At 47.1% G+C, this 25,439-nt stretch overlaps 2 protein-coding genes across 7 annotated transcripts in view; one reads left to right on the top strand and one right to left on the bottom strand.

Moving 5' to 3' along the window:
* The first annotated feature begins 22 nt into the window (after window positions 1–22).
* LRRC41 (leucine rich repeat containing 41) lies at window positions 23–19,249 on the top strand. Of its 2 annotated transcripts, none has more exons than XM_027059296.2 (10): window positions 23–440; window positions 4,528–4,614; window positions 5,518–5,588; window positions 12,531–13,674; window positions 16,371–16,631; window positions 17,148–17,312; window positions 17,402–17,500; window positions 18,039–18,161; window positions 18,383–18,458; window positions 18,553–19,249. In XM_027059296.2, the coding sequence occupies exons 1-10, from the start codon at window positions 242–244 to the stop codon at window positions 18,770–18,772; spliced, it is 2,445 nt and encodes an 814-aa protein (XP_026915097.1). In that variant the 5' UTR covers window positions 23–241; the 3' UTR covers window positions 18,773–19,249. The 2 variants fall into 2 exon arrangements, with proteins under 2 accessions (XP_026915097.1, XP_026915098.1); XM_027059297.2 differs by lacking the exon at window positions 23–440 and adding an exon at window positions 829–1,642.
* Window positions 19,172–25,439, bottom strand: part of RAD54L (RAD54 like) — a 25,557-nt gene continuing 19,289 nt past the window's right edge. For 3 of the 5 annotated variants that reach the window (XM_015070409.3, XM_053213584.1, XM_053213590.1), the window contains 8 exons: window positions 24,665–24,739; window positions 24,403–24,533; window positions 23,760–23,870; window positions 23,485–23,608; window positions 23,059–23,137; window positions 22,574–22,753; window positions 19,675–19,838; window positions 19,172–19,578 (listed from right to left, as the gene is read on the bottom strand). In XM_015070409.3, the coding sequence (XP_014925895.1) occupies window positions 19,368–19,578; window positions 19,675–19,838; window positions 22,574–22,753; window positions 23,059–23,137; window positions 23,485–23,608; window positions 23,760–23,870; window positions 24,403–24,533; window positions 24,665–24,739 (1,075 nt within the window). In that variant the 3' untranslated portion in view covers window positions 19,172–19,367. Of the gene's footprint in view, window positions 19,579–19,674; window positions 19,839–20,037; window positions 20,200–22,573; window positions 22,754–23,058; window positions 23,138–23,484; window positions 23,609–23,759; window positions 23,871–24,402; window positions 24,534–24,664; window positions 24,740–25,439 lie in introns of those variants that run through there. The other 2 variants (XM_053213586.1, XR_008294702.1) reach the window with 2 other exon arrangements.

The following is a 25,439-nucleotide window of genomic DNA, read 5'->3' as shown; positions in this document are numbered from 1 at the left end:
GTGCCTAAGGAGGATTTGCTAAGAAATATCCCCTTGATCGCGCCAGAGCCAAATACATTGATATACGAATTTATTTAAAGTATTGGCTTCTAAGAGACTTGGTAAGAATGCGCATTTACTCGACGTTCCTTTAGCGCAGTTCCCAGTCTTCCCCACATCGCTGATGAAACCGTCCTAACTGCTGACCTTTTCAAGATGGCGGCGCGAGGGTGCCACTCTCGGGATCGCGCACCTCCCCAAGATGGCGGCGCCCGAGGCCTGGCGCGCCCGGAGTTGCTGGTTCTGTGAGGTAGCGGCGGCAACGACCATGGAGGCCACGTCCCGGGAGGCGGCGCCAGCGAAGAGCTCGGCCTCGGGCCCCAGCGCTCCCCCCGCCCTGTTCGAGCTGTGCGGGCGGGCGGTGAGCGCCCATATGGGGGTTCTGGAGAGCGGGGTGTGGGGTAAGTCGCGGGGTGAGGGGCTACCTCTGGCAACGAGCGGAGGCGGCCCAGCGGCCGGGGGGCGCGGGGGGCGAGGCCGGGAGGCCTGGGGCAAGGCCCAGCCCGGGGTACTGGAAGCCGCACCGTCGGGTCGGAACACGAATTCCGTGACTGACTGGACTAGGCAGAGTAAAAGCAGGGACCAAATCGGCAGGTGGACCTGCACCGCGGCCTGGCTAGGGGGTCGCGGGGGGCGAGGGCAGGAGGCCCGGTCTGGGGCCAAGCAGGCAGGGCCCGGACGACAGAGGCTGGAGTGACGGACCGGCCGTGGGCACCGAACTGACGCTCGAGACGGGCCGGGCTGGGGAGTCTCGGATGTCGAACCGACGGGCAGAGATGGCCCTGCCGCTTGGGGGCGGGGGCCGAGGTTGGGAGGCCCGGCCTAAGGCAAGGAGGCCAGGCCCGGGGCCACCTAACCTGACTGACGCGCGGGGCCTCCGGTGTCTGCTTGACGGACCGCGGGTGCTGAGACTCCCGAGGCCAGGCTGATGGGCCAGGGCAGCCCAGTGGAATGGAGAGCGAGGGGCTGGGGGAGAGGCCGAAGGCTTGGGGCGCCGAGGCCTGTCCGACGACCCAGGGCTGAGGGGAGCGCACTGACGACCGGGGCCTCGGGTGCCCAATTGCTTCAGCGCAGGACTGACTGACGGGCAGGGCAGGGAACGCCGGAGGCCACTCGGACTGGCCTGAGCGGAGGAAGGGCCCGAGCGGGTGAAGGGAGGCCGGGAGCGGGTCAGCAATCTAGGGAGGCTCGAATGACGGACAGGCGGGAAGGGCCAGGGAGGCCCCAGGAGGGGCGACGGCCCGGGGATCCCGGCTGGGAGGGGGCGCGTCGCAGCTAGGAGGCCTTGGGCCGAGTCGGAGCCAAAGGAGGCACCGGGCCCGAAAGCTGCCGGGACCGACGGCCCGGCTCCGGGCTGAGGGTGCCCAGGCTGAGCGGCCAAGGCGGGCGGCCCGCGGCCCTGGGCCGAGGGGCCGGGAAGGGCAAACCGACCAGCCGGGCTGGTGGGCCTGGGAGTAGGGCGGCCCGGCGCGGGTCAGGTAACGCAGGAGAGAAGGCCCGCAGCCGGATGCGCACGCGGAGGCCGGGCTTTGGGGTGGGCCCCGCCGGCCCCAGCCTGGCAGCTGGTGAGGAAAAACTCGGGTCGGCCTGGCGAACACTGATGGTGAGAGTGATAGACAGCAGAGTGAGTGAGGGCTCCGGGGGCGGCGGGGGGGGGGGGGGGGGGGGCAGGCCTGGCCGCACGGGGATGAGGGAGGCCTTGGGCCTGACAGACTGGTGGTGTGAGGGGGTGGGGTCCAGAGGCCCGGCCGAAGCTGGGTGAGGAGATCCAGGCCAGGCCCAGGGCCCAGGGAACCCGGAGGGAGTGGCAGGAGAGAAGAGGAGGCCCCCAGGCCTTGAAGGGGTGGGGGGGTGAGGTTCTGGAGAAGGCCTCGGGAGTGGTGGTAGTGCCTCTGCCAGGAGGAAGGCCCTGGTAAGGTCAGAAGTGAAGGCTTGAGGTCCCGGGATTCTGGGTTTGAGTTGCACTTTGAGGAGATGGCTGTGAAGAAAGGGCCCTCGAGTTTGACCGGTTGGGCCTCCAGGAATAAGGCCTAAGGCTGTGGAGAGTGGTTAAAGAAGGCCTAGGGATGTGGGAAGGCCCTTGGTGAGGTGGGGGTGGGGCAGCGATCCTGAGGAGGCCCAAGTGTCTTCCTGTAGTGGGGAAGACTGTTAGAGTCCTCAAGCTGATGGGGGGAGGAGTTGTGGAGGCCCTGTGCCAACAGATGAGAGGAGAAGGGTCAGGCTGACCCATGGGGAATAGGTGAAGTGTCAGTGGAGCTGGGCAGGGGGCTCAGAAGAGTCCTGAAGAGTCTGCCTGGAAGAAGGCAGAGAGAGGATTGGCTCTATCAGCCTGGAGCTTCTAGAATGCTAAACTTGGCTAGGAGGGAAGAGGACTGGGTATAGAGGCCCCAAGTTGGGAAGAGGAGGCAGTAAAGGTAGAGGCTGGAAAGAAGCAAGGAAGAGCCTGGCTTAAGAAGAATGGAGAAAGGAAGAGAGGAGTTTGTGGATAATAGGGGATGAGAATCCCTATGGCTGTGAGAGGGGATGGCTAAACAGAGCAGATTGGAGGGACAGAGGAGGACGAGCTCTTATGGGCCTAGCCTAGGTAAATAGTCACACAGAAAAAGCTGAATCAGGTTAGGCCTCTTAGGAGGGCCAAGTAAGAGGCCTGGGAAGAAGTGCTGCTTTGGAGGAAGGTCTCAGTGTGGGCTAACAGCCAAGAAAGGCTTCCTGGAGGCAGTGGACTAGTGTTGCTTTGTGTAGGGAGAGAGAAGGGTAAAGTGAGTAGAGGCAGCAGGAAAGGATACAGTGAGGAAACAAGTAGAATAGGTATGTTATGCCTTGAATGCCAGGATATGGAGCTTGAATGCAATAGAGAACTCACATTAATGTAATAGCTTAGGGAATTAATACTTTCATTCAGCAAGTACACTGAGTACTATGTACAAAGAATTGTACTAGACTGTGGACATCAAGATTCACTTATTCCACAAGTAAAGATAAAGGGAGATCCTAGAAGTTTTGAAAGATTTTCCTTAGATATGGTATACTCTAAGATCTTAGACTGTTCTTGGCAGGACAGAGATGGTATTGACAGGATAAGGATAATAATAGACAACATTTAGTGAGCTTATTATGGCCAGGAATGGTCTTAAAAAGATTACAGGTATGATCTTCTTTAATTTTTATAGCAATATTATGAGGTAGTTATTATTACTTCCATTTTAAAATTGAGAAAACTGAGTCTTAAAGATGTTAATTTGCCCAAGGATTCATAACTAAGTAATAGAATCAGAATTTCACTCAGTTTTGTCCAACTCTAGAGACTAAACTGTTTAGCCATAATACTGTAAAGCCTTTTGGCTCTAGACGTCAGCAAGAGCAAGTTTTGTTTTTATGATATGTTGAATTTAGAGTTAGGGCTGGATTATTTCTATTGTTCACTGGAAAGTACTAGTTCAGAATATAGTAGGGGCCCAAAGGATGGGAGTCACCAACCTGGAAGAGTGGGAAGGGGATTCAGAAAAGGCTTGATAAAAGGCACATGATACTTGGAAGATGAATAGTTAATATGATGAAAATGGCAAGGACATTCCTAGTAGAGAGCAGCATGACAAAGGCACAGAGACAGAAAATAGTGTGACATGTTAAATAAATGTAAAAGTAATTTAGCATGGATGAAGCATAGGAGACAAAGCAGGGAGCTGGAAAAGTTAGTACGACCCAGATTATGTTGGATATTTTTATCACACATATTCAATAGGAATTTTTATTTGTTTTGTATTTTTATCTTTTTTTTTTTAAAGTTTATTTATTTTGAGAAAGTGAGATCAGGGGAAGGGTGGAGAGAGAGAGAATCCTAAGCAGGCTCCACACTGTCAGTGCAGAGCCTGATGCGGGGCTCGACCTCACAAACTGCTAGATCATGACCTGAGCTAAAATTAAGAGTCGGACACTTAATTGACTGAGCCACCCAGGCACCCCTTTTTATCTTTTTTTTTTTTTTTTTTGAGATTATTTATTGTGAGAGAGAGCAGGGGAGGGACAGAGAGAGAGAGGGAGAGAGGGAGAGAGAATCCCAAGCAGGCTCCGAGCCGCCAGCACAGAACCCGATGCAGGGCTCATACCCACAAATTGTGAGATCATGATCCTAGCTAAAATCAAGACTCAGTTACCTAACCAACTAGGTCACCCTGGTGCCCCTCAATAGGACCTTTCAAATGCAGAATGTTTCATTATGCTTGGGCAGAAATGAACTGACCAGCTCCTAAATGAGTATATCAGCTTGCTTTATTATCTCACCCTTGAAGATGTGCATGTCCCTGAAATTCCAGGTGCTAACTAAGTGGCTGAAGATAAGTGGATTAGAGTTTGAATTAGACTTAGGTTAGCTTCTGGAGGTTCCATTTGCCAAATGAGAAGTCTGCCCTTCTGTTTTCCTTTCCAGTAGGATAAATAATGCTTGGAACCCTAGGAGAAAAAAATAAATTTTGTGTTTTCTTTTTGTAGCTCTCCCAGGCCCAATACTTCAAAGCATCTTACCTCTGCTCAATATATATTACTTGGAGAGGATTGAGGAAACTGCCCTCAAGAAAGGTGAGTGTCTTTCTCTCTTTCTCATTCAGTGATTATAAGCCAGGCACCATAATGTTCTGGTAAATATTACACCTGATACCTGTATAGAACTCATGCTTTTCAAAAGTACCCTCACACCTGCTTTCTTACCAGATTCCTTACAGTGTCCAGTGAAACACAAAGCAAATAAATGATCCCAATTACACTAATGAAAGTGAAACCATAGGCACACCACAATTAATAGCTAAGTCAGACTAAAACCCAGACCTTCTGAATCTTAGTTTTTCTATTTTACCTTGCTGTTTCCCAAACCACTCATTAGACAGATCTTTTTTTTTTTTTAATTTTTTTTTTTAACGTTTATTTATTTTTGAGACGGAGAGAGACAGAGCATGAACAGGGGAGGGTCAGAGAGAGAGGGAGACACAGAATCCGAAACAGGCTCCAGGCTCTGAGCTGTCAGCACAGAGCCCGACGCGGGGCTCGAACTCACAGACCGTGAGATCATGACCTGAGCTGAAGTCTGACGCTTAACCGACTGAGCCACCCAGGCGCCCCTAGACAGATCTTTTAATAGCCAGCATTTATCTAACTAATCCTGATGTGCCAGGCACTCTCCTAGGCACTTTACTTGGAGAAACACATTTAATCTTTTCAACAACTCTATGAAATAACTATTATTAACTATGTTTTACAGATAAGGTAACTGAGGTACAGAAAAATGAAGTAAACTCGCCCAAAGTCACACAGCTAGAGTGTGGTTGGCTGATATTTAAACCCAGGCAGTCTGTCTTTAGAGCCAGTGCTCTTTACTAGTCTGCCATATTGCTCCTGTGAATCCAGAGAAGGCAACACTAAAGGCTGATGTACTTCACTCATGGTGGCCAAAGAGCAGCCAAATAAAGGTGATATTTCTCCCCACAGGCCTCTCCACTCAAGCCATCTGGCGCCGACTATGGGATGAGCTAATGAAGACAAGGCCTTCCAGTTTGGAAGTAAGTTAGCACCAGGTAGAACTCTGGCCTGACTTTGCACAATGAAAGCAGGAATAGCTTACAAACACAAGCTGGGTACTGGTAAAGTGCAGACACAGGGTTGGAATGAATTTGGGAGGAGGGCTCTGATGTCTTGTCACAAGGTTCTTTCCATTTGGCTTTTGTCACTGGTTTGATTGCTCACCGTGTTTATAGGTAACACAAAACAGAGGAAGGTAGTGATCATAATGGAAGACAGAACCCAGATTCGTAGAGGTCTTGACAGGGCTGGAGCAGTGGTCAAACCTAACAAGATAAAATTTAACAGAATAAACCAATTCCTCACTTGAGTCTAAAAAATTCCAATTGCATGACCTCAGGGAAAGAGGTGAAGGGGCCTGGCTTAGCAACTTGTATAAATGATTAAGGGGGTTTGGTCAACAGTGTGCTAAAGTCATTCATACAATGACTATACCCTGAGCTGTGTGAATTAATGTAACTATAACATATGCTAAAGGACAAGGGGGATGATAGACCTGCCTGGCTTTGCAGTGGTCAGGCTACCCTTGGAGTATGGAGAAAGAAGTCAAGGCCACATCATGTGAGTCACACTTGGAACACTGGAGATGTTTTTCCTGAAAAAAAGAAGACTTGGGGAACATGAACTGTCTTGAAATATTTGAATGATTATCATATAAAAGAGGAATTAATAGACTTGTATGGGTAGAAGCTAAAGGAGGATAAATTTTTGCCAAAGTGATTGTAGAACTTTTAAACCCTGAACTTATTGGTGATGAAACAAGTTAATTCCAGAGGTAATAAGCTTCCCATCACTAAGTGTTCAAATAGAGTCTAGATAACTACCTGACACAAGGATATTGTAGAAGAAATTCAGCATTGTAAGAGAGGTTGGACAAGATGACTTTTAGGGCTTCTTGTAGCCCTGTAGTTCTATTATGTGTTGGTTCAGATATAACTCACTGGATCTCTCTTTTAAGCAGAATTTCTTTTGCTGCTCCATAACTAGGTGACAGAACAGATTGAGTTCAATAAGCATTACTAAAACTTCCCACATGCCAGGTCTTATGTTAGATATTGGAAGTACAGACACAGTCCCTAATCTTCAGGAACTTCATGTTTAGCAGGAAGTCTGCAAAGAAATACATTATGCATGGGAGGATAAGTGGTGTGATAGTAACAAGAAGGTTGAGGGAGAAGGGAGCATGAAAGTGTTTCTTGGGAAGTAGTATTTGAACTGGTGGGTGAGGCCAAGTGATAAGAAAACAAGCTCTTATCAGGAATTGGAGATTTAATTTCTGGGGATGCACTGGGTTCAGTAACATTCAGCTCCATATCCTTCAGCTTGTCTACTTCCAGATCTGGATGCAACTCTTGAAGTTCAGTGAGATAATGCTAAGGCCCAACAAAATCTTCAGGCACTATATACAGGAATTAGGCCTCATGAGGAGAAGTAGATGCAAGATTTGAAAACAGTAACAGCTTCCTGAAACCTTTAAAGAAGCATGAGAGTCACTGTGGCCTAGTGTTTCCCAAGCAGTATGGTTGACTAGCAGTTGATGGAGATTGTAATATCTTTCACTTAGAATACGCTTTTTTTCCCAACATTATCTCAAGCTTCCTGGTAAAGAATATATGTTTGTTATCTTTTCTTGTCTCAGAGCATTTCAGAACATTAAGGAAACCCCAGGCTTGGTGGCCTAACAGTCACCTAGACAGAGGTCCTGACTTGGATCATATCCATTCCAAAGGGTGCCTCTTTTTGTTTCCCAGTTTTGCATGACAGTAACCTTAACCTCATAATTCAGAAACACTTAATAAGTGCCTGCTCAATTCCAGGCACTATACTAGGTTCTAAGTATACAGTGGTGAACGAGATAGCCATGGTCCCTGATTGCTTATAAAGAAATAGAATTTCAAATTGTGCAGTACTTTGTGTGTATTAAGAGATCTGTTATTCTGGAGACAAGGCAACAGGGAAATGAAGGATTATTCAGTAAATGATTCTCTAGTTACTAGTTCACTGTTTGGAAAAAATCAAGTTAGAGCCTCATTTTACAATATACTCAAATAATTTCTATATGGAACTAAAGATTAAACTGTAAAAAGTAAAAGCATAAAACAACTAAACAAGAATAAAGGTGACTGGTTATCTAATCTCAGGATGGAGAGTGTTAATTATTAAATGGGCAGAACCAAAAAAAAAAGTATGGACAATAAATGCCAATACAATAAACACAATTTAAAGGTACATAAACTAGGAAAGAATGTTTGCAACAACATTTGTAAAACGAGGATACAGAGAATAAGACAAAGACAAGCTATTCCAGTAGAGTACATAAAGATTGGGACAAGTCACAAAATATACAAAAATCTCCAATAAAGTGAAAACTATTCAATCTCAATAATAAAAAATGGGAAAATAAACTTATAACTCTTAAATTAGTGAAGTCTTGTTTTGGTTTGTTTTAAAAGATAATTCCAGGGGTGGGTGAAACTTGCATTTTAATATGGTATTGGTGGGAGCAGAAATGTTACATAACTGTCTTGGTGGACAATCTGGTGATAATTGTCAAGAGTCTTTAAAATATTCTTAGACTAGAAATTCTATTTCTTAGAATTTATAGTACATAAAAGTTGAGATACTCATGAAGATTTATTTCAAGACGTTCATCGCAGCAACTTAATATCAAAACCTGGAAATAATTTCTTCAATAATGCATGAATTATTGAATGTAGTACATCCAAATTTTCAAAATATTAACAAAGTCATGTTCTAAAAACATTTAAATACATGGTGGTAAAATGTAATGACACGGTGGTATAATGTTTAAAAAGCCCAGAATTTGAAATTGTTCAAAATTGTCTCAATGTTATAAAAACAATTATAGCTATATGGGGCCCCTGGGTGGCTCAGTCGGTTAAGTGTCCAACTTCAGCTCAGGTAATGATTTCGCGGTTTGTGGGTTCGAGTCCCGCATCGGGCTCTGTGCTGACAGCTCGGAGCCTGGAGCCTGCTTTAGATTCTGTGTCTCCCTCTCTGCCCCTCCCCACTTGCACTCTCTCAAAAAAAAGAAAATAATAAATGTTTAAAAATTAAAAAAAAAAAACAATTATAGCTATTCACATTTACATATACATTCCAAAGAGTTGGTATACAGATTTTATCTCTCCGCAAATAATATTTCTGTTATCAGAAACATAGTGGACAATAGTTTGTGAACATTTGCTGGCTCTGTTTAGTACATAAAATATTTAGCCTTCTCTAGTTTGTACACACACTTCTTCCTCCCCAGCTGGTGCCTAAGCCACCAGCCTGTGGATGGGCCAAGGACTGTGTTGGTAGACAAATGTTATTTTACCTCTTTGGTGGTGCCTTATTTCCCCTACTCTTGCCTGAAAGAATGTGTGTGTGTGTGTTTTTAATGTTTATTTATTTTTGAGACAGAGAATCCCAAGGAGGCTCTGCACTGATAGCGTGAGGTTCAAACTCATGAACTGTGAGATCATGACCTGAGCTGAAAACAAGAGTCTTATCACTAAACCTTGACTGAGCCACCTAGGTGCCTCCAAAAGAATGTGTTTAAATCTTTTATTTTTGGGGCGCCTGGGTGGCTCAGTCGGTTGGGCATCCAACTTCAGCTCAGGTCATGATCTCATAGCTTGTAAGTTCGAGCCCCACATCGGGCAGGCTCTGGGCTGACAGCTCAGAGCCTGGAGCCTGCTTCGGATCCTGTGTTTCCCTCTCTCTCTGCCCCTCCCCCACTCTCACTCTCTGTCTCTCAAAAGTGAATAAACATTAAAAAAAAAAAATTAAAAAAACAATCTTTTATTTTTAAATTTATTGAGTTTATTTTGAAAGAGAGAACATGAGCAGGGAAGGCTCAGAGAGAAGGAGAGAGAGACTCCCAAGCAGGCTCCGCACCGCCAGTGCAGAACGCAATGCAGGGCTCAAACTCATGAACCATGAGATCATGACCTGAGCTGAAGTCATGCTTAACCAACTGAGCCACCCAGACACCCCTCAACTTTGAAATTTTAGCAGAGATTCTTCTAAAAGGCGGTGATGGAATAAAACGCAGTGAACTGCTGTCTGCTCATAATTAATTGACATAATTGTCATAACTAACTTTACTCATCTAATCCTCACAACTCTATGATGTAGGTAGGTTTAGTTACCTTCCTCACTTTATAGATGATGAAACTGAGGCAGATAGAGGTGAAGTTACTGTCTGAGGTTATAGTTAGTGAATGGCAGACCTAGGATTCAAGTTGAGGCAATTTGGCTCTGGAGTGCCTGCTCCTATTCACTATGTCATGCGGTTCTCGCAGCAGTTACCACATGTCTGGGTGTTCCAGTTTCAAATATTCTCCCACTGTCTTCATCAACCAATAAAATGTGGGGAGAGGGGAACACTAATATTTAGTTACCAAAACTACATATTACATGTGCCTCCTGGTCAGAAACAGCCACAATATCTTGGTTCACATTTTTGTCCATATTTTAGGCCTTGACTGTCTCACTTGTGAAGTTGAAGCCTTGCTAGGTTACCTGCAGGTGTTTTCCAAGGCTGTGAGCATAGGCCAGCAAATGTGTAGGAAAAGTGTTAGAGATAGGATTCAGGAATACCCACTCTGCTTCTTCTGTAGGCTGAGTGGAGATTTGGTTGTCAGGTATTTTTTCCTGGTCCCATAATGCCCCTACATTATTGCTGGTGAGAGGTCCTTCCCCCTTGTTGCTGCCATGCAATTAGCTCAAACACGAAGAAGTCATTTCCAATTATTACCACAGCAGGCAGTGTCATAGGGAATGGCCAGGGCAAAGGGAATGACACTTTTGCCTAAGAATAGGGGCCCAACTCTTGCCAAGAACCTCAGATATAAGTTGAGGGTGACTGTGGTATGAGTGAATGCATAGAGGCAGGGCAAATACCAAAGAGAAGTGCCTTTTTAGTCTTGGGGAACCTCAGGCCCCTACTGCCTTTGCTTCAGGCTGAATAAAGCACCCTGCTTAACAGGCTCTGCCTCCATCAAGTTCATTTCACATTGCCCATCTGGGCTATTATCATTAGCAGTAACAGAAGTAACATTTTGTATTTTACAGTTTACAGAGTGCTTTGACTTGCATGGTCTCATTTGATCTTAACAACAAACCTGTGAAACAAGTGATATTATCCACCTTTTACAGATGAAGAGATTCAAGAGGTCCAGAGTATAGTGGCAGAGATAACACTTGTATCAAAGTCAGCAGACTTTCTACTGCACATTAGGAGAGAATGGGAACTTAAGGAAGGCTGTGTGCCCTTTTGGGGGTGGGGAGGGTAGGTAGCAGTAAATGCTGACCTCTGATATATATCAGAATCATCTGGGGGGAAGTTTAAAAAATAAAGATGCACAGGCCTTGGTGGCTCAGTCAGTTAAGCGTCTGACTTCGGCTCAGGTCACCATCTCGTGGTTTGTAAGTTCGAACCCTGCATCAGGCTCTGTACTGACAGCTCAGAGCCTGGTGCCTCCTTTAGATTGTCTTTCTCCCTCCCTCCCTCTCTCTCAAAAATAAATATTAAAAAAAATTTTTTTATGGGCCTTACTGCAGATATAACATAAGAGGATCACCAAGTCTGGGTAGCTGACATGAATTTTGGAGAAACAAAAGCTCCACAGTAAATCTTGATGTGCACCAAAGGTTAAGAAACACCTGCATTCAGAGATCTTCTAAATGTACCAGAATAGTCTGATAAAATCTCATGTGCATCAAAGCCAGTAACTATTGCCTTGGAGAAACCAAATCTAGGATTTGGACCTTGATCTCCAGGAATTTTTCATCTGGTTGGGATAAAACGTGTGCAGAGACAACACCATGAGACAAGGTTACCAATGTCTAACACCTGAGTAGTCAGATTATCAGAGGAGTCCCACAAGAGAGGCAGGGGAGGGGTAAAAGGGGGCACACAGAGACACTGAGATGAATAACCTCAAGAAGAGTAAAATGTTGGGGCACCTGAGTGGCTCAGTCAGTTAAGCATCCGACTTTGGCTCAGGTCATGATCTCACAGTCTGTGGGTTTAAGCCCTCCATTGGGCTCTGCTGACCACTCAGAGCCTGGAGCCTGCTTCGGATTCTGTGTCTCCCTCCCTCTCTCTCAAAAATAAACATGTAAAAAATTATTTAAAAAAAAAAAAGTGAAATGTTAGTAGGTCTTCTCAGGAAGCCTATTTGGTCTGGCAATGAAGAGCATTTCTGGCAGATGTAGGAAAAGCATGTAGAAGGCAGGTCTTGGTCAATAAGGTGATCAATTTGTCCAGAGCAAAACATTCACATGAGCAAGATGTGGGAGATAAATCTTAGAGGCCACATTGTACAGGGCTTTCCCTCCCAGGCTAAGGAACTTCAGATTAACTCTGAGCAATGGAAAGATTCTGAGGGTTTTAAGGCAGAATGTAGTCAGGCATGTTTTACAAAGACGAATCCAGTGGACTTGTGTATAAAAGTTTGGGAAGGAGAAAGAGATGGGGGAGTAATCAGGAAGCTAATGGTCAGGTGTGAGGGGGTAAGGGTCTGAACAAAGGTGGTAGTGGTAAGAGTGGAAAGTTGGGGTCAGGTTCTAGAAACAAACATGGAAGAAACTACAGGAGTGAATGTTTCACTTGAATGGCAGTCACTATAACAAAATAATCTCTGGAACCAAATTTCCTGGGTTCAGATCTTGATTCTACTATTTACCTGTGTAACCACAGGCAGTAACAACTTTTGTGCCTTATTTTTCCTACCTGTAAAATGGGGATAACAGTAATATAAGCCTCAAAGATGTGAAGATTAATTTGTATAAATTATTTAGAATGTTGCCTGACTCATCAAATAGCTATTGGAACAGAGGGACTTGGGGAAATGATGGTTCAGTGGGTAGCCCTTAGTATCACAGCTGTCTGGCATGTTCTCTGCTTTCAGAGTGTGACCTGTTGGCGAGCCAAGTTTATGGAGGCCTTTTTTTCCCATGTTCTACGTGGGACCATTGATGTATCTTCTGACAGGCGTCTCTGTGACCAGCGCTTCTCACCTCTTCTGCATAGCTCCCGCCACGTCCGGCAGCTGACCATCTGCAATATGCTGCAGGGTGCGACTGAGCTGGTGGCTGAGCCCAACCGCAGGGTTCTGGAGACCCTGGCCAGTTCCCTGCACACCCTCAAGTTCCGCCACCTGCTGTTCTCTGATGTGGCTGCTCAGCAGTCTCTTCGGCAGCTGTTGCATCAGCTTATTCACCATGGGGCTGTCAGCCAGGTGTCGCTGTACTCCTGGCCTGTGCCTGAGTCAGCCCTTTTCATCCTCATCCTCACCATGAGTGCTGGCTTCTGGCAGCCAGGCCCTGGTGGTCCACCTTGCCGCCTCTGTGGAGAAGCCTCCCGAGGCCGGGCCCCATCCCGAGATGAAGGGTCCCTCCTGTTGGGCTCACGCCGGCCTCGCAGGGATGCTGCTGAGCGATGTGCTGCAGCCCTGATGGCCTCCCGGCGGAAGAGTGAAGCCAAGCAGACGGCCAGAGCTACACCTGCTACCCGGGTAACACGCCGGAGCACACAGGAGAGCCTGATAGCAGGTGGGACAGACCCTAAGAGGGATCTGCACCCTCCAGCAACCTCCTACGAGGCTCCTGGCACCAAGCGGCCACCCTCTGCTCCAGCCACCACCTCCTCTGCCTCTGCTTCCTCTTCCACATCCTCATCCAAACGGGCTCCAGCTAGCTCAGTTCCACAGCCTAAGCCCCTAAAGCGTTTTAAGCGAGCTGCAGGGAAGAAGGGTGCTCGCACCCGTCAGGGGTCTGGAGCGGAGTCTGAAGACCTGTATGACTTTGTTTTCATTGTGGCTGGTGAGAAGGAGGATGGGGAAGAGATGGAGATCGGGGAAGTGGCTTGTGGAGCTTTGGATGGATCAGATCCCAGCTGCCTGGGGCTTCCAGCACTGGAGGCCTCCCAGCGATTCCGAAGCATTTCCACCTTGGAGCTATTCACAGTTCCGCTCTCCACAGAGGCGGCTCTGACACTGTGCCACCTGCTGAGCTCCTGGGTGTCTCTGGAGAGCCTCACACTCTCCTATAATGGTGAGTGCCCTGCAGGGGCAGAGATGGGTCTCACAGCAGCACCAGCCGTGTGCCCAATCCTGCAGAGGGGAATAGGGAATGCGATCGAGGAGCTGGAGATGTGGCCCAGCCTGCGTCAGAGTGGGGCAGAAGGCACATACATGAAACAGTGGCAGACTTTCAGTACTAGGGAAGAACATGAGGTTTATAGGCTTTAGAGTTGGAAGGAGTTCCTGAGAGACAGTGAGAACCTTAAGAATGGGTACATTTTAGATATGGTAGGCAATTCCCATATTGTGGGAATAGTATAGTGTATGCAGGCCCACCAAGTCTAAGGTTGGGTCCCACCACTCATATCAAAGCAGCTATACAGACAAGGTGTAGACCACATTTTTATCAGACCAGCAACCTGTAAAGCAGTCCTCAGTTCTTACCCGCATGGCTGTGCCCAGCGAGCCAAACTTCAACTCTGGGTAAATCCATCAATCTACTTAGGATGCTGAGTACTGATGGGGAAAATCACAACTGTGCAGACCAGTGCTACTGTATATTCAGTCATCATCCTTATATGAATCCTGTGTTTGTAACATTAGCTCCCATTCCTACTACTTCCAAATCCTCCCTTTTCCTTTCTTAGCAGATGACTTCACCTCCTACTTCAGAGAAAATAGAAGCCATCACACATGAACTTCAACTTATTGTTAACCAACCTATAAACTCTCCTACATCTACACTCATCCTTTTCTCCTTCATCACAATGGAAGAGATGGCCATCCTATCTAAGGCTAACTCACTTACCTGTTTTCTGGATCCATACCTTCTTGCCTTCTTAGGAAAGCTTGTTTCTCAGATGCCTTAGTAATAAGAACTTTTATACATTGCTTAGTATGTATCTGGCATAATTTAAGCACTATATGAATTGAATCCTTACACCAACCCTGTGAGGTCAAGTGGCTTGCCCAGGATAACCTCACTGAGCCAGGATTCAGATCCAGGCAACCGGATTCCCGAATCCAAGGTTTTCACCACTCCTTAATGCTGCCTTCCTTCTCCAAGGTCCTCCCTGTTGCTAAGTCCAATACATATGTTTTAGTCCTCCTCTCACATTAATTTTCGGCAGCATTTGCTGCTATGAAGTAGTCTTCATCAAATATTCTCATTTCCACTATCTCAAAATCTATTTTTCTCTTCTCCCTCTCTGGACATTACCTCTCTTATCTCAATGTTCAGAGTTTCTCAGAGCTCTGCCACTTTATACATGCTTCCTGAACAATTCTGTCCATTCTTGTAGTTTGAAAGGGCAACTATGCTGAAGATTCCCCAATCTATGACACTGGCCCAGATCCTTCTCCTAAACTCCAGAACTATTTAGCCAGCCGACTACTAGATATCACTTCATAAACCACAAGCCCCGCAGCCTGAATGCATCTTCTCCCGATAGCTCTGTTCTGTCAGTGACCTCACAGCTGACTCAGCTGCCCAAAAGAAAGCCGGGTTCTTTCTTTTGCACCACATATCTTTATGATCTCTCAAATCCACTTACTTCTCTATCTCCACATCCTTAATTTGAGCCATGATTACTTCTCACCCGGATTCATCATTTCAGTAGTTCCTCCTGACTTCATACTCACCATACAATTCACAGTCTACACTGCAGCCCAAGTTTTGTTTTTTCAATGAAAAGATCATTCATTTAAAAACCCTTGAATGGTTTCCTGTCACCATACTTAATTTACTTACAGGTCATTTGTGTTCTCACTCTTGCTTACTTTCATAGTGGCATCTTGAACCCCCCCTCCCCCCCCCCCCCCCCCCCGCCTCATACTTTATACAGCAGCCACAGTGAATATTTCCAGTTCTTGGAAGCTGCCACTCTTCCTCCTTCAGGCTTTTATATATACCGAGTTCTCCCTGCCAGTCCCTCCCGTCCCTCCTTTTAGCCTGTCTCCTTTGTGTTCTTTTACAACTCAGCTGTAAAGTTTTTACTGAGGGAAGCTGGACTGGGTGCTAAGTACCCCCATCCTTTGTGCTTCTACAATACTCAACTTCTCCAGTTCCCCTCACATATTTTTGTTGTTAATCAGCCTACATAGGCAGGAGCAAGAGCTGTTGCTGGCTACTGTCTAGCAAAAACACACAAAGTATTTACTAGGTGCTGGGTGAGGTTTAGTTGAAGAAATGGATCAACAGGGGCCTTCTCAGTCCAAGGGGAGATAAGTACGTTCCAAGAAATTATTTGCTTTGTGGCATTAAGCATCTACTCTAACCCTTCTGCATCCTGTTCCCTTTTGTGGGATGTGGTTATCCTTTTCTGCTCTATTCCTACCTAATTAATCTTTTAAAGTATTCCCTATTGAGTCATTGCCACTCCCCTTAGATTTCAAATGTTCCACGTGACCTATAAGAAAAGTGCAGAGATTTCTGCTGCCCTCTGGGCCTGTCATTTAGCTGGTAGCACAGTATGCCCCACCACATCCTCTTATTTTCTGACTGCCCTGACTGATGCTTGAGGGCATAGCCCAGTACAGTAGACATCAGTTTGCTGGTTACCTGAGGAAAAAAGCAAGACGATGAATAGTTGAGACAAATGGTTTTAAGTAATCTGATCGGAAGCTCAAGAAAATTGGTGGTCATCAACAGAAATATCTGGAGTGGTCTCTGAATGTTATTCTTGCTGACATTCCCACATGACTGACCTAACCTCTTTCCTGCCATAGGCCTGGGCTCTAACATCTTCCGCCTGCTGGACAGTCTGCGGGCCCTGTCAGGCCAGGCTGGATGCCGCCTCCGTGCCCTGCATCTCAGTGATCTGTTCTCACCACTGCCCATCCTGGAGCTGACACGTGCCATTGTGCGAGCCCTGCCCCTGCTGCGGGTCCTTTCTATTCGTGTTGACCACCCCAGCCAGAGGGACAACCCTGCCGTGCCAGGGAATGCAGGGCCCCCTAGCCACATAATTGGGGATGAGGAGATACCAGGTGAAGCACTGTGCGTGTGCGTGTGCATGTGTTCACACAAATGTGCAGGTGCATTTGTGTGGAAAAGGTGGGAAGACCTAATCCAGACCTAGCAACACTCATTCCTGGCTTATCTGAAATCCATTCCCTCTTTAGAGCCTGCTGTTAAAGATGACCATGGGCTGGACAGGGCCCAGACCACTACAAGCCCAACAGAAAGTGACCATGGCAGATGAATCTCCAGAAAAGGGGTCTAGGTCCCCCTTCTGTATGTCCCCTTGGATCCTGTTTCCTAGCTCACCACTCTTGCACACTCCTGTTTGCTTGTCTGAATAGTCTAGTCTTCCTGGGCTAAAAGCTCCAGGAGAACAAGGACTAAATCTCCTAGTACTCTCTTCCCAGAACCTAGTGTTATAGCAGGCACTCAATGACAAGTAAACAAGATTTTTCAGTGAGCCTCTAAAGGACAGGATGGGACCTGCTCTGAGAATAGAAGAGAGATGGCCCACTGGAATCTTTTCTCCCTATCATATCCAGAAAACTGCCTGGAACAGCTGGAGATGGGATTTCCACGGGGAGCCCAACCAGCCCCACTGCTCTGCTCTGTACTGAAGGCCTCAGGTTCTCTGCAGCAGCTGTCTCTGGATAGTGCTACCTTTGCCTCTCCCCAAGATTTTGGGCTTGTGTTACAGACACTCAAAGGTAGGACCCAGCTAGAATGATAAAGGGAGGGTAGGAGACCCTGTTATTCTTTGGGAAAGCTAAGGCCCGTGGCCTCTACCCCCATGCAGAGTACAACCTAGCCCTGAAGAGGCTGAGCTTCCACGACATGAATCTGGCTGACTGTCAGAGTGAGGTGCTCTTTTTGCTACAGAATCTGACTCTTCAAGGTAAATTCATCATTCAGAACCTGGGGCATTGCTGGGTCCTCATTGTGGCTCTGCCACTGTTCTTTTCTTGGCCTTATATCCTCAACTGTAAGTTATAGAAACTGCATCATCTTCCTTCTAAAAGGTCCCAAATTCAACTCCTCCTATACTTAACATGGGAAAATTACTCAAGTTTTTCTTACCTTTCAGTGGCCAACAGAAATAATGGTGGTGGGGAAGGATAAATATGCTGTCAGGTTCCCCTCATACTCTTGTCCCTAATCCCCACCCCTGCATAGAGGGCAAGCAATGGATAGAGGGAAAAGAAGTGAATGGAGAACTGTCCACACAGAGGACCTCTCTAGGGTGAACCTCTGGGTTCAGCCTCTGGTTTAAATCTGATTTAGTTCCAGTCTTGCTTGGGGTCTTGGACAAATTCCTTTCTCTTTCTGGGCCTCTATAAAATGTTCAGATCCCTTGCTAAGGCCAACTGGGGCAGGAGGGGCAGCAACAAGTCCTAATGTTAGCCATCAGAATTTATTCTAATTTCTCTTGACAGAGATTACCTTCTCCTTCTGCCGTCTGTTTGAGAAGCGCCCGGCCCAGTTTCTGCCTGAGATGGTTGCTGCTATGAAGGGCAACTCCACACTGAAGGGCCTCCGGCTGCCAGGGAACCGCCTGGGTGGGGGCAGGGCCCTGGGAAGGGACAGGGGTGAAGGAGCCAGTTCTTTGACCTCAAAATTCAGTGGAGGAAGGCATAGGCCTCTCCACTGGGAACATAGGGGTTGGAATATAGTTGTGTGCTGGGGCTTTTGGAGGCTGGGCTTCTCCCCACCAGAAATGGGTTGGGATACCATTGTTTCCTGTTCTTGGGTGATTAGACATTTCTCCCCTTCTCCCCAGGGAATGCTGGCCTGCTGGCCCTGGCAGATGTTTTCTCAGAGGATTCATCCTCCTCTCTGTGTCAGCTGGACATCAGGTATATGGGGAGGAGGAGGGGACAAGGGATGGAGCTGTAAGGATATAGACTAGGGATTGTTTCCTGGGTGTCTAATCCATCTCACCCCTACCAGTTCCAACTGCATCAAGCCAGATGGTCTTCTGGAGTTCGCCAAGCGGCTGGAGCGCTGGGGCCGTGGAGCCTTTGGTCACCTGCGCCTCTTCCAGAACTGGCTGGACCAGGATGCAGTCACAGCCAGGGAAGCCATTCGGCGGCTCCGGGCCACTTGTCACGTGGTTAGCGACTCGTGGGACTCATCCCAGGCCTTCGCAGATTATGTCAGCACCATGTGATGGGGCCCATGCTTCACAGGCCCATGCTCAGCACCATCAGCTTGCAGGGGCTGAGACATGGGCTGCCCAGAACTCCCAAACACCAATTCTGTCTTTCTCTTTCTGCAACTTTTTTTCTCTTTTTCCTTCTTCCCTTGCACTGAGGTCCTGGAGGTCTTGCTGGGCTCAGCAAAGGCACTCTCACAACTGGGTTTAGAGCCTTTGGGCCCCTTACCCACTACTCTCGGAACCCTGGGCCAGGTTACAGTGCTCATCAGTCACTGAGGACAGCTCCTCTCCCCCTGCCTGAGGTTCCTGCTTTCCTTCCTCAAGCAGGTACCCAGGCTTTAGAGAAGTACAGGAGTGTCCACTACCAGGCCTCTTCTCTGCTGGGCTCACCATGCTGCTCCCAAGCCTCAGTCCCTTTCATACCTTTATTCCTTTCTTTTTTTTAACCAAAAAAGTTTTTCTTATAAAATAAACTTTGGGCAAACATCATGCAGCCCTCCTTGATGATTTTTGTCCCAGAGAACAAAATTCAGTAGGGTCCTATGGGGCAAGGAGCCCCCTTTCCCTGTCTCCTTCCTCTAACAGCTACACCCAGACCAGCTGGTTATCAGTGGAGACCCCGCTGCTCCTCATGAGACTGCTGGTGGAAGACGAATGTGATGGCTGTGGAGGCAGCATCCCAGGCGGCCTGGAGTACCTCATCCTTAAGCCCCCGTTTATCAGTGTTATGGTTCCACTGAGCCAGGTCTGAGGTGCAGTCAGAACCATCAGGGGGTGGCCGGACCTGGTGATTGTTGACACAGCGGCAGCAGCGCAACCTGGGGGCAGAGGACAGAGCCATGGTAACTATAGAGCCCGTCTCCATGCTGTGCAGGGAGTTCAGAAGTAATGGCCAGCAAGGGCACCCCACCCACCTGTCATGTGTGTCACTGAGGCTAGCCTCATCCAGGGTAAACAGCTCCTTCAACTCGCCGAGAGAGAAGTGCCGCTCCACATCCTGTTCCTCATCCACCACACAGCTGCTCAGTGCCTTCTTGTGGCTCTGGCGCTGAAAGATCTTCTCCTCAATGGTTCCTGCCTGAGGTGGGGGCGCCCAAGGATGTACAGCTAAGTCATTCCCAAACATAGGGGGCAGGAAAACCCAGGGGTTGAAACTATAGCCACCCAAGAGAAGGGGAAATGAATGAGAAGTAAAAGTCCTATAGCAACACATCTGCTCAGCTGAGCCCATTTTCCCAATCTGTCTGTTGGGAACATGACTTGTAGCCACTGCTCACCCAGGATATTTTCTGTACGAATGAAGGGTTTCATGTCTTGGCTAAATTCCTTCAGAGTGAGCTGAGGTTTGCAGCAGCTTCACCAGACCTCCACACCAAGCCCAGGCCTTTCATACTCAACAAATATCATTTGGGTATCCTATGCCTGGCTCTGTGCCAACACTAGGATACAAAGAAGAATTAAATATGATCCTTATTCCTGAACTCCTAGGCTTCTGGGAGAGACATATAAACTAACTGGCACAATAACAGAAACCTGCATAGGATTCCCAAGGGCCTACAAGAGGGGTAGTAGAGGGGGAAAATGATGAAAAGCTTGAAGTAAAGATGATCCTTGAGTTGAATCGTAAAAAATGAATAGATGGTTTACAAGGGAAGAGAGAAGGAAAGCTCATAGGCCCCACATAGGACAAAGGCATAAGCCTGGCCTACTGGAGGACTGAGGAGTTGAGCCTGTCTTGAGGATAGTGGGAGTGTAGTAAGGGCTGGGACTGAGTAAGTCAGCAGAGGCCATACCGGAGAAATATGGATGCCAGGCTGAAAGAGCTTTGCCTTGTCCTGCAAGTGATGAAAAGCAAAATCAGGATTTTTGGAAAGTTCATTCTGGAAGCAATATGTGAAGAACAGGTTAAGACCAAAGGTAAAGCATTAGGAAGCTGCTGCAGTATCCAAGTGAAAAAGAACTGTGACTTTAGCACAGGGTAAAGAGGAAGGTTAGATAAAGAAATTGCCAGAAGACAAATAGTGATTTGTTGTTAGGAGACAGGGAATGGTCCAGTAGGATGATACCCAGATTTGGGTTGGTTGGATAATGGAGCCATTAAATGACAAAATTCAGAAAGGAAATGAATTTAGTCACCTTGCATCTAAAGTGTTCATGAGACATACAAGTGGAAATGTACAATAGGTGATGGAAATATGGGTCTAAAACTCAGGTAAGAGATCTTGGCTAAACATTTAGAGATTTGTCAATATAATGAGTAATCACAGAGATAGAAAAACCAGAGTGGAGTTTCCAAAGACAATAGAATTTTAAAGACTAGCAGTCAACAGTGTCAGATACACAGAGGAAAAATCAAGAGTTTCTTGTTCTGACAATTAGGAAGCCAATATTACATTCAAAAGCAAGTTCAAAAGCGGTCTGATGAGTGAATAGAAGATGAGGAAGTGAAGTTAATCTGTAGGCTTTGGAAAAATGTGATGGTGAACGCATGGAAAGTAACCCAAGGTAGTGGCTACAATAGGACAGAGAGTTAAATGGTGAGAGCTACCTCAGTATGTTTATAGACTTAGGTAAATAAGAGAGACCTTAATCAACTAAGAAAGAAGGAAAACAATCCAGGGCAGAGCTGGAATGATGAAGCTCAAAGAAGGAAATTATCTTCCTCTGAGATGGGAAGGGAAGGGCAGGTCTAGAGATACACAAAAGACAGGTAAGAGAACTCAAGCCTGGTAGCCTACATTTTTTTCTGTGAAGCAGAAGACAAGGTCTCTGCAAAAAGAATGAGAGACAGGGTTAGGTAAGAAACTTGAGGGAAGTGGTGAAGGCTTGAAGTGGCTGTTGAAAGAAACGAGATACACCCCAGCCCAAAATGGAATATGTGAATTTGTGGTAGTGCTAATCTACACCTGCAAATTTTATCTGGTGCAGAACTTGAGAACAGTTGTAGTGATCCAACTGGAGTATTACAGAAAGAGTGACTGAAAGGATGCACAGTAGGAATCAGGCCAAACAAAGAGAAGTGAAGCCAGACTGGGGGAAAGGTGAGGTACTAGGGACATTTAGGCTAAAGCAGATATAGGAGATATGAGAAAACTGGAAGGACAGGAAGTTGAGAACAGAATGATAGTTTTGGGTACTGTGTATAGTTTTGGCATTACTAAAGTTCCAGAGTGTGGCCTTGGGAGTAACTAAACGGGAAGGAGTTGAACTGGTCATTAGAGATGAGGTCAAGGAAACATGGAAGCCAGAGTGCTAGATAACTGCATAGTCCTTGAAGTCAAGATGATAACTGAATTTGGGGAAGAAATGAAGGACTAGACTAGGCTGGTATCCAAAGTCATCAATGAATTAGGAAACTAGCATAGGGTAGATGACAGTGACAAGAAAGAAAAGAGAGTAGTCAAGTCAGAGAACATGAGCTTTAAAAGAGAACTACAGTCTGTATGATTGATCACTGAGAACTTGGGAGAATGCCAATACTACTTCTTAGTCCCAGGGGACACATGGAGTATGAGAAGATTACAAGGCAAGTGCACAGTAGAAATCAAGGTATGAGGGAAAGCAGGTGTCCTGTGAAGAGATGAGGCCACAGGGGAGTTTGTCAACCACTGAACAGGTATCAGGAGGCATAGGTTTTGAAGAAATGGGGTGGAGAGAGGGAGAAAGAACAGAAAAATACAGGGGTCTGGCTAAGCCCATAGATTGGCCACTGCTAGAGGCAGAGGCAAAACAGGCACTGAGAAAAAACCCAAGATTGTCCTAAAGGTCTTTTTCACGACCCACCCCTACTCTGACCACTGTCACCATCCTTACAGACAGCAGGCGATAGATGTAGCAGGTCTTCTTTTGACCATCACGCCAGACCCGGGCCATGGCTTGTTCATCATTAGCCGGGTTCCAGTCAGGGTCAAACATGACCAGTCGGTTTGCTCCAATGAGATTGAGGCCACAACCCCCAGCTTTGCTGCTCAGCATGAAGACAAAGTCAGGGCTCTGGAAAGAAAGGAAGCAGGAGAAAAGAACCTCTTGCAGCCTGAACTGGAATCCTATTCAGTCCAGCCAACAGTTCTCTCTCTCATACATCTGTACTCTTATGCTGTGAGGACCACCAATTTGCCTACCAATTTCCCAGCCCCACCATCACCAACCAGGCTAATTCTACCACACCCACCAAGGGCGGGGGGAGAGAGAGAGAGGAGAGAGAGACCCTAAAGCAGAGCACCCATCTAGTTTCTCTATCAACCACTGATTCAGATGTTGCTGCATTGGTAGTATGGAAACAGGGGCTGTACATTTACCAATGGATTGTTGAAGCGCTCTACAATCTTGGCTCGCTTCTTAATGGACATTGTGCCATCCAAGCGGACATACAAGTACCTGAAGGGGAATTCAAACATCAAAACCCAAGAAGGAAGCAGAGGCTTGCTACTGAAGGACTTGAACTAACCAGGCTTGAGGCTACTCATGTAGAGCCTGAGGGCCTAAACTCCCAAAGGGAGAGGCAGGGGACTAAGGGCTAGGACTCTGTCCTCTGGAAGTACCTGAAGGGCCAGGGGCTATTCTGCTTGGAGATGGAGTCAGGATCATCAGAGTAAGAGAACAGATATTTTCTGGGAAATCCCCCCTGCACCCATTTCTTGCCCATATCCACCAATCAGAACACCTACCATCTACTCTTCCTAGGGGAGGCACTCCTTTGGCAAACTGATTTGACTCTTCCCTACCTTCGAGCCCGGCAGAGCTTCTCAAAGAGGTCCAATGTCTGAGTGTAATTGGACACCAGCACTACTTTGTCACTGCTGCGGCTTCGGGTCACTGCCAGAATGTAATCAAGGACCAGCATCTTACCTGGGGAAATCATCAACCATTAGCTCCCAACAGGCCATCCCCATGGCCCAGGATTCTTACTTTTGATATCATGCCTTGAGGTAAGGATACATCTAGCACAAAGAGACAATTTCCCACCTTTCCTCCCAGAGGAGCCCAAAGACTGGCTTACCTGATAGCTGGGGCTCTAGAGCCTTGGAGCTATAACCAGGGGGGAATATTTCCAAGGCACCTTCAAAGCCACCCTCCTCTTCCACACACTTGTCATAGATTAGAGCTGGATCTGAAAACAACAACAAAAACAAAACCCAAAATGCCAGCTACAGTGCTTTCCAGTTTCCACTTCGATGCTCATTGGAATCTCCTCTAGAAGCCTACCCAGCAGACCTTCCTCAGCGCCAGACTTACCAGGTCCCAATTCCTAGTTTGCAGTCAGTTCCATCTAGGACCACCTTGCTTACTAGTGTGTTCTCCCAGCAAGAAGGGAACTATACCACAGAGGGCAAGATTTGTTATTTTTCCTCCTGTCCAACATTTTATATGCACAGGTGTGCGTGCATACTCCCATGTACTCACAAGTCCCATATACTCCCAAGCATCAAGCATGGGCTGGGCAAAGGGTAAGCAAACTTTTCCAAAGCAAAGGGTCTGGTATGGAGTACCAAATGTAGGGTTCATGCCTTGGGGAGGGCTGGAATCACAGGTGCCTTTATGAGGACTCTAGACAAGTTTTGGTCAAGGTGGCTGGACCTTACAGGAGCCTAGCCTTCCTTGCTTACTCTCTCAGGGGGCCCCAGGACATGGACCCAACTCACGATTACAAAGCTTCTTTAGCAAGGTGATGGAAGAAAGGGAAGACACACTCATCTTGCCCTCACGCAACTCTTCTGCTGGCTTGGCCTGTCTCAGAAACTTCTTGTATAACTCAGTCTGAAGGGATGTCAGCCTGAAAAAAGGGTAGCTGGGTTAGTGGGAAAGGCTGGACGACACCTCTGCCCTGAGAATACTGTGAGAGCCCAGCCATGCCTCAAGGGCTGAGTTTTTACACACTCTACACCCCTCAGTTGAGTTCAGTACCTACAACAAACCACCTGCTCAATTTTCACAGGCAGATATTTAGAAAGGATATCAGAGGTCCTCCGTATCAGGCACCTGGGGAGAGAAGATAAAAAGGCAAGAGGCTGGTAAAAATGCCCTGCTAACTACTAGAATAAAAGCTACCACCCAAAGAACCCAAAAGACTGTCTCTTTTGTAGAATCAAATGTCAGAGACACATCAGCTCTATGGCAAAGAAATCTTTATCAGGGTCTCAGTCATGGGAACAGAGACTCTTTCGAACAGTCTAGCTTACAAGTGACAACTCTTCCTCTTCAAAAGTTTAGCTAGTCTTCAAGAGAAGGCCAAGATCTCCCATTAAGCCTGGTGCTCAGACAGAAGGAAGCTGCGAACCACCAAGTCCTTAGAGGAGTTTCTACTTGCACTTGCCCAAATACCACAGGGCCCAAGGTTCAATGAAATTAAGCCCATACCTCCTGGCCGACCAGGAAGGACAGGGATCAGACACCTAAGGAGCAGCTCCTAAGAATATAGTGACTCTCCTTCCTGCCATCGAAAATTGGGAGGGAGAGAGGGCGGGACTCCAGGATATAAATCAAGTGTATTACCTACAACAGGGAATCTAGAATGTACTTGCCTTTTGGATTATGTGGACCCTATGGAAAAGCCCTCTTAGTCTGGGAGCCACACCCATCAGTCAGATCTATTTCTACCTGTCACAGAAGACTATGGGGTCTGAGAAGGGAAGCCTGGTGCTTTAGGTCTAAGACGGACTGACAGGAAGCTTCTGAAGTA

The sequence above is a fragment of the Acinonyx jubatus genome, chromosome C1, assembly GCF_027475565.1.
Source record: "Acinonyx jubatus isolate Ajub_Pintada_27869175 chromosome C1, VMU_Ajub_asm_v1.0, whole genome shotgun sequence".
In the NCBI taxonomy this organism is placed as follows: domain Eukaryota; kingdom Metazoa; phylum Chordata; class Mammalia; order Carnivora; family Felidae; genus Acinonyx; species Acinonyx jubatus.
The sequence above is the reverse complement of the archived record's forward strand: the minus strand, read 5'-3'. Positions and strand labels throughout refer to the sequence as shown.